The 12,286-nt window shown below is 47.3% G+C and overlaps 1 protein-coding gene across 1 annotated transcript; it reads right to left on the reverse strand.

The window, feature by feature from the left end:
* Positions 1-691: 691 nt before the first annotated feature.
* Positions 692-10,392, reverse strand: LOC134136721 (heat shock 70 kDa protein 12A-like). Its single transcript, XM_062568697.1, has 4 exons — positions 10,105-10,392; positions 3,938-4,162; positions 2,749-2,920; positions 692-1,737 (listed from the first exon to the last, which is right to left on the reverse strand). Exons 1-4 carry the CDS (start codon positions 10,384-10,386, stop codon positions 692-694), a joined length of 1,725 nt encoding a protein of 574 aa, XP_062424681.1. The 5' UTR covers positions 10,387-10,392.
* Between the last annotated feature and the right edge of the window lie 1,894 nt (positions 10,393-12,286).

A 12,286-nucleotide genomic window follows, 5' to 3' on the forward strand; every position in this document is an offset into this window, starting at 1 on the left:
GGAGAATCACTATACCCCTGACATGCAAGTAGAGAATAATGATCTTTTTAAGGCCTGATTAGGTGGTGGATCTGTTCTGATGCAGACTCAATGTTTTGCTAATGCAAAATCTTTTCAAAATTAGCCGGGCTCTTAGGTATGGGAATTTGTGCAACTAAATCAGACTGCAGGATAACAGCTTTTTCCTGGACAGTTTAAACTCCTGGTCAGAGTTTAAAGAGTTAAACCTGAACTCCAGATAGAGAGTCATGAGATCAGAGGAAAAGAGAATGTGACTGAAAGAAGACACTGGGCTAAAAGAAATAGGTATGAGTTGGTATATGAGGAAGCTAAACACTAGTGCAGAAGCTTTACATCAAATATAGGCAGAGTACAGGTCCTTATACTGGTGGTGTGGACTATCATGTTCAGGGAGGCAACAGGGCTAAGCTAAAAGGGAAAGATAAAAAGAGCAGATAAACTTCCGCTCAGTTATAGCCCATAGTAGGATGCTGGACTGAAAGGGTGATTAGTGAGGGCAGAATAGAAGGCACCAGGGGATCACACTAGTAAACTGTTTACTTGCGTGAGCAAAAGGCTGGATGATGGACTTTAAGGTCTATTTGGTTTTTCTGTTGTAGTAGTTGGTACCTCCAATTTGAGCCATTCTGTCCCTTGAGTTACTGTCCCTGCTGGTCTATGAATTGAATATTTACACAGCTAAAAAATTTATCATAACTGTCTGACTTTGGTTGGAAGTAACATCAGTACCTGTAGCTTTAAATTCAGTGAGCCCAAATTTAATCTCCAGCTTGAGTTCACGCATCTTTCCCAGCCTTGTGTCTGGCATTGGAACCCTGCAGGAGCCAAGTAGTTCCAGCCCTTCCTCATCTATATACTGAGCATCCTGCTTTTCTGTGCAATAGAAAGAAAAGTCTACACTTGTCTGATCTGGTTCTGTTGGATAGAAAGTATAATGGGCAACTTCATTTATATTCACTGACTCCTCAATTCCCACCAATTTCTTGAAGAGATCATCACAATAAACATAGTCACCAGATTTGGAGACTCTCCGTTTACATAAATCATGGATAGCAGGATCAAATTTCTGAGTTATTGCTACGCCATATGTCCGAGCACTGATTCTTGAGGTAATAGTCTGTGGATCGGCTCCAAATAAAACGGCCCCTTTTGCAATGGCTGCTTGCATCTCTACTGGACAAAGGATATGATACTTATTGCTGAAGGCCTGACAGATCTCATCCCTCAAGATGATACTGGATGCAAAGCCTCCCACAAGCAAAATGTACTGGACCTTAGCTGTCTCAGGCTTTTGAAGAATTTCCTTCAAAGCACCAATGATTTTTTTGGTGCTATAGTCAAAGAAGCTTTTCATTTTCTCGTATGTGATCATGATTGTCCCATCCTGCCACGCAGCTCCCTTTACTTTTTTGAAGAAGTGGGAGATATCCTTCTTGCTCTCTGCCAGTCTGGTCAAGTTGTAGTAGCAGCGTATGTAGACCTCCTCTCTATGAGCAGAGCATTTCTGTAGACTGAAATTGTACATCATTTGTTGTAATTCTGTAGAGTGACTCTTTACATATTCATCCCATACACCATCACTGAATATTTCCTTGAGGAATGCACTGAAGTTTTCATCTACCGTGTTGCCTCCCCATCCACCTCCAGATGCCTTGTGTAACTCTTTAAGGTAATGATTTTCTTGGATTTCATGTACTGTGATGTCTACTGTGCCACCTACACACACACACAGACAAATAAATTAGCTGTTAGAAAACTGGTAAATTACATGAGACTGTTAAATTGCAATAAAGATGTTAAATTATATGAGGTCATTACTTCTCACTGAATGTAGTCTTGTTTTCTAAACACCTGGTTCCCAAATGTGCTTTTTTGCTGCATTTGTTTTTTCTCATCCTCACTCCTCCTTTCTTGGCTCTATGCTTTCAGATTTTCTAAATTTAAGACCTTTCACTTACAAGTCTGGTCTCTTAATGTGCCTGTGATGATGGAATTGCTAATGAGAGCTGGATGCTCTGACTTGTTCTGTGCACAAGCTGATCTCCTTTCTGATCATGAATTGAGACTGGCCTCACTTAGCTGACTCCTGCCTTTTGATATACAAGCTCTGAATTAAGATGAGCTGTGCTAGAGGGACTCTGAGAAACCTGTGATGCTCTTGATCCCTCTTGAATAGTTGTTCAGGATCTCCAGACTACTCTTGGCAGGAAATTTATGTATTACACAAAAAAATCCAACCCCCCACAAGAAACTGCTATGAAGTATTCCATCGAATATTTTTGATGACCATATAGGGCCTGCTGGCTAATCTCTTTGATCTACTCACTGGGTAATACTCTTGTTCCTAGCGAGGAGCACGTAAATTCAAACTCCACAACGGCATGTGGGTATGTGATGGTGGCTGCCACTGGGCTATGGGGCAGGTTGGCCTGGCACTCTGGCAGGAGATCCTGCTGCAAATCTCTGGCCTAAAGACATTAAATGCTCAAGGTCTTCTCTTTGCCTTCGATCAGATCTTTAGCAGTCCTATTCATTCTTCCCCATTTCTGTCTCTTCCTTAGGGCCTTTCATTAAGTGAGAAATTAAGAGAAAAAAATCCTATGACAACCATAGCAGAAGAGTCCAAGTTTTCAGATTTCACCTCAGTTCTTTGGAGTTCTCTGTGTCAGATATTTCAGAATTTAGCACATAGTAAACATGGTACCTGTTGAACGGGAAAAATATTACCTCCACAGTCAACAACAGCATACTGGATCCCTGGAGAGTCTTCAAACTTTTTATTGTCACTGCTATCTACCATAAACCCTTCCTGTGGAAGCTGTTTGCACCAGAGTGATGCAGCCTCTGGCTCCAGGGCAATAATCAGCTTCTCAGAAAACACATCAGAGATGAATCCTGCCTGAAACCACAAGAGAGAGTTGTCAGTTCAGGAAAGGTAGCAAGATTGTGGCTCCTCTGCTGCTGCATGAAAGTCATGTGCTAGTGAACCTGTTCTCATTGCAGGAACCGCCATGCTGGAGTAACAGCTTCACAGAATGGCTGAGGTTGGAAGAGACCTCTGGAGACCATCTAATCCAACCCCCCCTGCACAAGCAGGGTCACCTAAAGCATGTTGCCCTGGATGCTGTCTGGATGGCTTTTGAGTATTTCCAGGGAAGGAGATCCCACAACCTCTCTGGGCAACCTGTTCCAGTGCTCTGTTACACTCACAGTAAAGTTTTTCCTCATGTTCAGATGGAATTTCCTGTGTTTCAGTTTGTTTCCATTGCCTCTTGTCCTATCACTGGGCACCACTGAGAAGAGTCTGGCCCCATCCTCTTTACATCCTTCCTTAAGGTATTTATACACATTGATAAGATCTCCTCTCAGTCTTCTGCAGGTTGAACAGGCCCAGCTCTCAGTCTTTCCTCATAGAAGAGATGCTCCAGTCCCAAAATCTTCTTTGTAGCCCTATGCTGGACTCTCTCTCTGTTGTATTGGAAAGCCCAGAACTGGACACACTACTCCAGATCTGGCCTCACCAGAGCAGGATCACCTCCTTCAACCTGCTGACAACACTCCTTCCAATGCACCCCAGGATACCATTGGCCTTTTTAGCCACAAGAGCACATTGCTGGCTCATGGTTAACTTGTCCACCAGGACCCCCAGGTCCTTCTCCACAGAGCGGCTTACCAGAATGTCAGCCCGATTCTTGCATCACTGATCTCTTTGGTCTTATTTCTTCCTGGCAGAGGAAATGGCAGAGTGGTCGTGACTGCCAGTTTGGGGACCCCCTTCCTGGCACCGGAAATTCCTCTCCCCAACAGACTTAAATTTAAAATACAGATTATTTAAATGTTTAGGATTTCCCTTACTTGGATGGATAAAGAATTCTCTGGAGATAATTTGAGGAAATAGGGTAACTACCGCGTTTACCTCTTTTGCTGCCAGCCTCATGAACTGCCTGGCCGCAGCGCTCCATATAGCTGGGACGGTAATGACCCAGGTGACCTCCTCATGGTCATAGACAGTTTGGAAAGAGGCATTCTGAATGGTGCCCATGGCATGGTCCTTCATGTAGCGGAGGCTTTCGGAAAAGACTGTCAGGGCAGGAAGTGTCTTTCCATTGCTTGCTTCCAGTTCCATGCCAGAAGTGACTTTCTATAAATGAGATAAAACAGTAAAAATGTCACAGTGTTGCATGTGGCAGCCTTAGTAATAGACCTGTCCCCTCCATACCAAGCACTGCACAAAACATAGTGCAGAGTGAGATTGTTTCTCTAAATCTGAGTAAATAGCTAGAAATGGCTTGGTATGTGGCTAACTGCGTTCTAATCGACACAGATCAGCTACCAAACCATTTACTCATAACATCTGTGAACCAATAGGCAAAATACTAATGAGATTGATATGACAATTGTTTTTCTTGGGCCAAATTTTATAAACACCTCATAGACTCTCCTGAAACAGCAGTGGGGAGAACTGCACCATCTCTGTGATGCTACCATACATTTCCCAAGCATATGTATATGGAGTTGAGAGCTTTCTGGTTGCTCCTATACTTTTATGTATGGAGTTAACAAAATATATACTGGACATACGTAAACAAATATCCTTCTGCTTTGACACAGACAGTTCCTCTTTAATGTGTCCTCTTGATTTATGGACTTAATGTGTCTTCCTGTGCGTATACTTGAGTTGTCTGAAGCTTGAGGCAGATGGCTGCTCTGAAATATTTTCATCTCTCCCAGCAGTCCAAAACTCCCTCCGTCAGTCTCCGTTTGCCTGTTCTGTCTAGCAACAGCGGAAGTTGTATCCAAAGATGTTTGGGGAGCCAGCCTCTACTGTATGTAGTTCTCTTTGCTCTGCCTCAGCACCCATGAAAGAGAGCCCAAGTCACAACAAGGATCATCAACTGGATCATCAGTTCCATCCGCCAGGGCTCCTTTATGGCCAACAGAAAGAAACAGGCAGCTGCAGGGACTGCCTGGCTTAAATAACACAGTGAAGACAGGTGAGATTAGTTGTGTTCTGGAGATGTAGCCACTGAAGAAAAAAAGGAATCTGTTCATTCATCAATTCCTTGCTTATAATCTTGTTTCCTTTCACTATTCCTAGATCAGTTATCAGAGGGTGTATATGTGGAAGCTGTGACAGTGTTGTCCATGAACACATGGGGTGTGAGGGATCTTCATAAGTAACTACAGACAAGTCTAAGAACTGTTGTTCCCCTTTCCCGTCTCTGAGCCCTTTTTAATATAGTTTGCCTCAACATTTGGTGAACTAAATCTCCCCAGCTGCCCCTCTCTCCCCCAAAACCTCTCTACACAGATGTTGTGGCAGATCACATCTTTCCTAACTTTCCTGGAGACAGAAGACTTCCCAGAGGCCTTCCACACAGCACCTCCACCCACCTCCAGTTTGAAGCTAGCTGCTTAGCACTAGAGGATGCCAAATAGCAGACATGGGACCTTCTCTGGGCATGGCCCTGCATTCTGATTTATTCCATGTTTTCAAGCACACATCTAGTAGAAAGCAAGGCATAGTGCAAACACTTGAAATGGAGAAACACCAGTGCAGAGATTGTTCAAAGTAAAATAAAAAAACAAAGCCAAAGCAAGCTGGTAAAAATAGGTGGTGACATTAAGGAAAAGTTAACTTCAACAGGCAAAATGTAGAAATGGTGGAAGGCTTATGGGAGGTCCTGTGGGAACCTGGAGCACAGATAAGCAGTCCCTAAGATAGCATGATGTCTGCTTGAAAGCACAGAATAAGAAAAAGCTGTGAACAATTCTGATCTAGCACAGAGCCTACAGAGAGAATTAATGGCCATGACGTCTTTGGCAGAGAGCTAGAAACCCTGAAATCAGCTTCAGCATATCAAGTGAGGGGAAGAGAGACAGGCCAAAGAGAAGTGTATAACAGGAGAGAGCCTTCCTTGTGATGCTGAAACTGCCAAGCTTCTCTAAATAGCGGACAAATAGCTTTGTTCTCTGCAAAGGACTGAGGCAGGGAACTCCAAAGGACGGCTCTCTGGATCTCTCTGCTAAGCTCCAGATCAGGGCAGTTTTTTGTTTAAGGAGGCACAGAATCACGGAATGGTTGAGGTTGGAAAGGACCTCTAAGAGATGATCTAGCTCAAGCAGGGACACTCAGAGAACATTGCACAGGATCACATACAAGCAGATTTTGAATATCTCCAGAGAAGGAGACTCCACAACCTCCCTGGGTGGGAGGGAGCACCTGTGCCAGTGCTCTGTCACTCGCACAGTGAAGAAATTCATCCTCACCTTCAGGCAGAACTTCCTGTGGTTCAGTTTGGGCCCATCGCCTCTTGACCTGTCACTTGGCATCACTGAAAATCGAATCTGGCCCCATCCTCTTGACACTCTCCCTTTAGGTATCGGTATACGTTGATAAGATCCCCTCTCAGTCTTCTCTTCTCCAGGCTAAACAGGACCAGCTCTCACAGCCGTTTCTCACAGGGCAGGTGCTCCAGCCCTCTGATCATCTTTGTAACCCTGCACTGGACTCTCTCCAGTAGCTCCATGTCTCTCTTGTACTGGGGAGCCCAGAACTGGACACAGTACTCGAGATGAGGCCTCACCAGGGCTGAGTAGAGGGGCACGATCACCTCCCTCGACCTGCTGGCAACACTCTTCTTCCTAAGAAGACCTCAGGAGACCATTGGCCTTCCTGGTCACAAGGGCACATTGCTGGCTCACGGTCAACTTGTCATCCACCAGCACTCCCACGTCCTTCTCTGCAGAGCTGCTTTCCAGCAGGTCAGCCCACAGCCTGTACTGGTGCATGGAGTTATTCCCCTAGGAGCAGGGCTCTGCACTTGCCCTTGTTGAACCTCATGAGATTCCTCTCTGTCCGCCTCTCCAGCCTGTCCAGGTCTCTCTGAATGGCAGCACAGCCCTCAGGTGTATCAGCCACTCCTCCCAGTTTTTGCCACAAGCAAAAACTTGCTGAGGAGGCACTCTGTGCCTTCGTCCAGGTCACTGATGAAGAAGTTGAACAAGACTGGACCTAGTACCGCACAACAAGGAGCAGGATACTGCTAGCTAAAGGCCTCCAACTAGACTCTGTGCCATTGATGACAACCCTGCGAGCTCTGCCTTTCACAAAGTTCTCAATCCACCTCACTGTCCACTCGTCTAACCTGCACTTCCAGAGCTTACCTCCGAGGATCTTATGGGAGACAGCGTCAAAAGCCTTGCTGAAGTACACAATGTCCACTCCTCTCCCCTCATCTACCCAGCCAGTCATTCCATCACAGAAGGCTATCAAACCGGTTAAGCAAGATTTCCCCTTGGTGAAGCCATGCTGACTACTCCTAGTCACCTTCTCTTCCTCCACATTCTTACACATGACATCCAGGATGAGCGGTTCCATCACCTTTCCAGGGACAGAGGCGAGGCTGACTGGCCTGCAGTTTCCTGGGTCTTCCTTCTTGCCCTTTTTGAAGACTGGAGTCGCACTGGCTTTCTTCCAGTCTTCAGGCACCTCTCCAGTTCTCCATGACTTTTCAGAGATGATGGAGAGCAGCCTGGCAATAACATCCACCAGCTCCCTCAGTACTCGTGGGTACACCCCATCAGGGCCCAGGGATTTGTGAGTATCAGGTTTGCATAGATGATCTCTAACCCAATCCTCCTCAACCAAGGGAAAGTCCTCCTTTCTCCACACTTTCTCTCTTGTCTCCAGGGTGTGGGATTCCTGAGGGCTCGCCTTAGCAGTAAAGGCTGAAGCAAAGGCGGCATTCAGTAGAAACTCTGCCTTCTCTGTACCCTTCATCATCAGGGCCCTCATCCCTCTCAGCAACAGGCCCACATTTTCCCTAGTCATCCTTTTACTACTGATGTATTTGAAGCAGCCCTTCCTGTTGTCCTTAACATCCCTTGCCAGATTTAATTCCAACTGGGCCTTAGCCTTCCTCGCCGCATCCCTGCATATTCTGACAACGTTGCTATATTCCTCCCAAGCGGCCTGTCCCCTCTTCCACATTCTGTGTACTTTCTTCTTCTGTTTGAATTTGGCCAGGAGCTCCTTGCTCATCCATGCAGGTTTCCTACCCCTTTGCTGGACGACTTTCTCCTTGGGCTGCACCGCTCTTGAGCTTGGAGGAAGTCATGCTTGAATACTAGCTAGCTCTCTTGGACCCCGCTTTCTTCCAGGGCGCTAACCCATGACATTCCTCCAAGTAGGTCCCTGAAGAGGTCAAAGTCCTCTCTCCTGAAGTCCAGGGTTGTGATTCTACTAATATTGGCTTGCTTTTTCCAGGCAGGATCCTGAACCCCCATCATCTCATAGTCACTGCAGCCAAGGCTGCCCCCAACCTTCACATCTCCAACCAGTCCTTCTTGGTTTGTTAGTACAAGATTCAGCAGCACACCTCTCCTTGTTGGCTCCTCTCCTACCTGTGTCAAAAAGTTATCATTAGTACTCTACAGGACTCTCCTGGACTGTTTGTGCCTAGCTATGTTGTCTTTCCAGCATATATCAGGGTAGTTGAAGCCCCCCAGGAGAACCAGGGCCTGTGATTGTGAGGCTACTTCCTCATCAACCTCCTCTTCCTGATCAAGTAGCCTGTAGTAAACACCTACAACAGTGTCACCCCGTTAGCCTGCCCTCTAATCCTTACCCATAAGTTCTCAGCTTGCTCTTCATTCACCCCTCGGCAGAGCTCAATACATTCCAGTTGCTCTCTCACATAAAGAGCAAATCCACCGCCTGGCCCTCCTGGCCTGTCTTTCCTAAAAGCACATAGCCATCCATGGCAGCATTCCAGTCATGTGAGCTATCCCACTACGTCTCCTTTAATTGCAATGAGATCAAGGCCCTGTGTCGACACAGATCTCCAGTTCCTCCTGTTTATGCCTCATGCTGCGTGCATTGGTGTACAGGCATTTCAGAGAGGTAATCGAGCATGCAGGTTTCCCACGAGGGGTGCAAGAGGATCCCTCATAGCCATGTCTCATATGCACTTCCCCACTGGAGGCATCCTGATTTGAGCCATGTTTTGCTCACTACCCTGTCTCTATAACTCTCCCCATCCCCCATCTTTCCTAGTTTAAAGCTCTCTTTATCAGGCTCTCCAACCTGTTGGCAGACATATGTACCCGTTTAGTGAGGTGGATCCCATCTCTCCCCATTAGTTGCTGATCTTCAAACGGTCCCATGATCGTAGAAACCAAAACCCTGTTGCTAACACCAGCAGTGCAGCCAGTTGTTAATTTGGAAAAATCTGTCTATCTCACCACAACCTCTCTGAGCAACTTTTCCAGTGCTCTGTCACTCTCACAGTAAAGAAATTCTTCCTTATACTCCCATATACATTTCATATTTGAGTCCCTGCCAGACAGCAAACCTCTCTAGAGAAGAGGCCAGGTCAGCAGATAGATGCCTCTGATACCTGCAGCAGGAAGTCACACACAACAATCACTCACTGCTTCTTCCAGGTGTTCCCACAAGGCACAGGGTCTGTTAGCCCAGTTGCTTCCCTGAGCCATGCTCAACTCCTCCTCTGCCTGGAGGGCACTAAACCTGTACCTCAATTGCAAGTCTTCAGAAGGAGTAAGGACCCTTCTCCTCCCATGAGAAGTGACTAGTTTCCAGCCTTCTTCTACAGCATTATGATGTACCTTTTCACTTGGCACAGAGCCCTTCAGCAACTCCTCTGCTGTGAGGAGTTGGGACTCCTGGAGCTGTATTGTCTCCAAGAATACGCTATCTCCCGCTCATTTTCATGGATGCTATGCAACCTACCGACTTCTTCCCACAAATGTTTTACCTGATGACACAACTCATCAACAACAGCACACCTTCTGCAGGAGACCTGACCATCAGCCCAAGCCTCACTGAGAGGCTCCAAGCACTCCCTGCAGCCTGAGACCTGTAGAGTTCCATCTACTGTCAGAGGGTCTGTCTAGGTCAAAGCCTTTGACATAGCTGATGCAGCAACTCCAACAGCTACAGAGGAGTGTTTGACTTCTCTGAGCAGTGCTGTCAGGTATAACAGTTTTGGAAAAGAATTGTAGGATAAAGAAAAGGCTTATGAAGCCTTTTGCTTATATTAGAACAACCACTCTACATACCGTGTTGTACAGGTTCATCTTGAAGTTCTGGAAGAAGTACCACTTGTGAGCTTCGCTGCAGGGCAAACTGTTGTATTTCATCACAGCATCATAACCAAATTTCCTGAACTCCTTCTTCTCGTTGAATAGGACGCATGTTGGTGTCTTTGGGGTCTTGAGCCCGTGCTCTGCTCCCCAGAACACCTGGCGGATTTGACCTACCCCTGAAGCAAGGGAAAAACAGTACCCGCTGTAGGCGGTGCCAAAATCTATAGCAACAACAAAGAGCGAAGTGCTGGCCATGGCTGAGAGCAGCCCAGAAGGGCACAGCTGGGCTGTTGCAGAGGGGTTAGACCACAGACAGCCTGGAGTCCGCTGAAACTGAAACTGCTCCGGCTGATCTTGTGGGCTGAGGCCAACCCTCCACAATTTATTGGCTGGGGGAGGCATGCTAATGAGTGCGATGAAAAGCAAGGGCGTCTTTTCCTGGAAAAACAGAAGGGCTTGTTGCAGCTCTTTATAGCAGAAATGACTTTGTCCCTTGGCTTCTCAAAGTGAAAAAGTACCTGACACTTGCAGGAGTTTCAAGTGCTCCCGTGTGCCTGAGTCGTCTTCTCCCTTCTGCTGCCACTCATCTGGGCAAACATGTTCTGCAGCCATAGCCCCATGGATGAACCTGATCTTTCTTCCTACAGCAAAGTTTGGATGCCTGAAACAAGAGGAATGGGCCCTGACCCTGTGGAGAGGGCTCCAGAAGGAGAAGGCAGGTATGTTGCACGTGGGGGCTTCTTCGGTTGACTGGAGCAAGTTTCACCATAGAGCCAACCTTGTGGAGAAATCGTTCTGCAGATCCCTACAGCGTTCCTTGGGGGCTGCAACGAGGGCCTGAAACGTTTCCTGCCCGTGACCTTTGCCAGCAAAAGCTGTGTTTCCTTGCCCCTGGCCTGTGGAGCTCCGCGCTGGAGGCACAGGGCCGGTCAGTGCCCTGTGATCCATGCAACGCAGCTCCAAAGGGTGAGGCAGCTCTTAAACGGCTGCAAAGGGAGGAGAGATTGGAAAGAAGAGTCCAAGCAGTGTGAGAGATGCCAGACAGCGGGGCTTTGGGGGCACATCTCTGAGCGCCTTTGTTTTGCGGGGAAAGGCTGACGTAGTCCAGGTTTTATACTGAATTGTTGAGTTCTGCGGATAAACCGTGTCCTCCGCAAAAGCCTGGAGGTGAGCTGATGTGGCTGGAAAGGCTTCTGGTCATCCCTGGCATGTGTGTATGCTCCTGAAGGGTGTGGGCGTTTCCTTGAACTCACTCGTGGCCTTTTCCCAACCTTGGAGCTTTATTCCGGAGCAGTTTGTGTTTGAGACTTAGGTTGATGTGAGGCAAAGGTTCCTCGACACTGGGCCTCCACTCAGATATAAAGCAAGTTAGTCACCTTTGATCCCCGAGTTTCCTTGCCTCGTTACAGAGGGCTGGCATAAAGCCAGTCTGGATCCAGATTACGCCTCCCAAATTTAGGTCCTAGTTGTCACTCTGTTCCCAGGTCTGCCTGCTTGACATGGATCGTTTTCTCCCATCTCTAGGCAGAGGACAGCACCTGATCGCAGCCAGTGGCAGGAGACCAGTCACCCTGAGACTCTGCACCACCAGTGGCAGTGGAGTCGTGGGGAGTGAGTGTTGTGTTTTTCTGAATTTGCTCTTCCCAGAAGTGTCCTTTCACCCAGAGTCAATCATCTTCCTCCGATATGCACAATGTATCGACCACCTCCATTTTTAGACAGCTCTGAACCTGGGTGTTGTAGGCTTCCCCCCCTCATCGCTTTGGTGTGGGCATTCAGAGGACCTCAGAAGCAGCTCTTCCACAGGGGTAATTCCACTGCCGTCCCAGCATCCAAGTACAAGGGAAGAGGCCTCACAAAAGAAATCTCTTGCAGAGGATTTCCTGCAGCGGTCCCCCAAAACGTGTTCCAGCAGCAAGGTGAGAAGTGTGAAGAGGGTGAGAAGATGAAGGCGAAGATCAGAGACCTAGAGGCAAGGTAGGCTACTTGTTCATCTTTGCAGTGCACCATGTGTTTCTACACAGAGGAGCCACATTCTTCTCGCTTTCCCCCATCCCGATAAACCCTTTGTTTCTGAGCAAACAGCGTAGACACCTTCTTCCCAGCTTTCGTGCCTGCCAGCATCTCTTTGCAGCTGCGCTCTGGCAGGAGACTG

The sequence above is a fragment of the Rhea pennata genome, chromosome 1 (assembly GCF_028389875.1).
Source record: "Rhea pennata isolate bPtePen1 chromosome 1, bPtePen1.pri, whole genome shotgun sequence".
NCBI lineage: Eukaryota > Metazoa > Chordata > Aves > Rheiformes > Rheidae > Rhea > Rhea pennata.

Excerpts from the sequence above, each read along its gene's own strand:
- LOC134136721 (XM_062568697.1), bottom strand. The coding sequence starts at position 10,386 with ATGGCCAGCACTTCGCTCTTTGTTGTTGCTATAGATTTTGGCACCGCC. Across the intron at positions 2,921-3,937 it reads TGAGGCTGGCAGCAAAAGAG|GCAGGATTCATCTCTGATGT; the intron begins GTAAACGCGGTA and ends TTGTGGTTTCAG. Across the intron at positions 1,738-2,748 it reads TGCTGTTGTTGACTGTGGAG|GTGGCACAGTAGACATCACA; the intron begins GTAATATTTTTC and ends GTGTGTGTGTAG.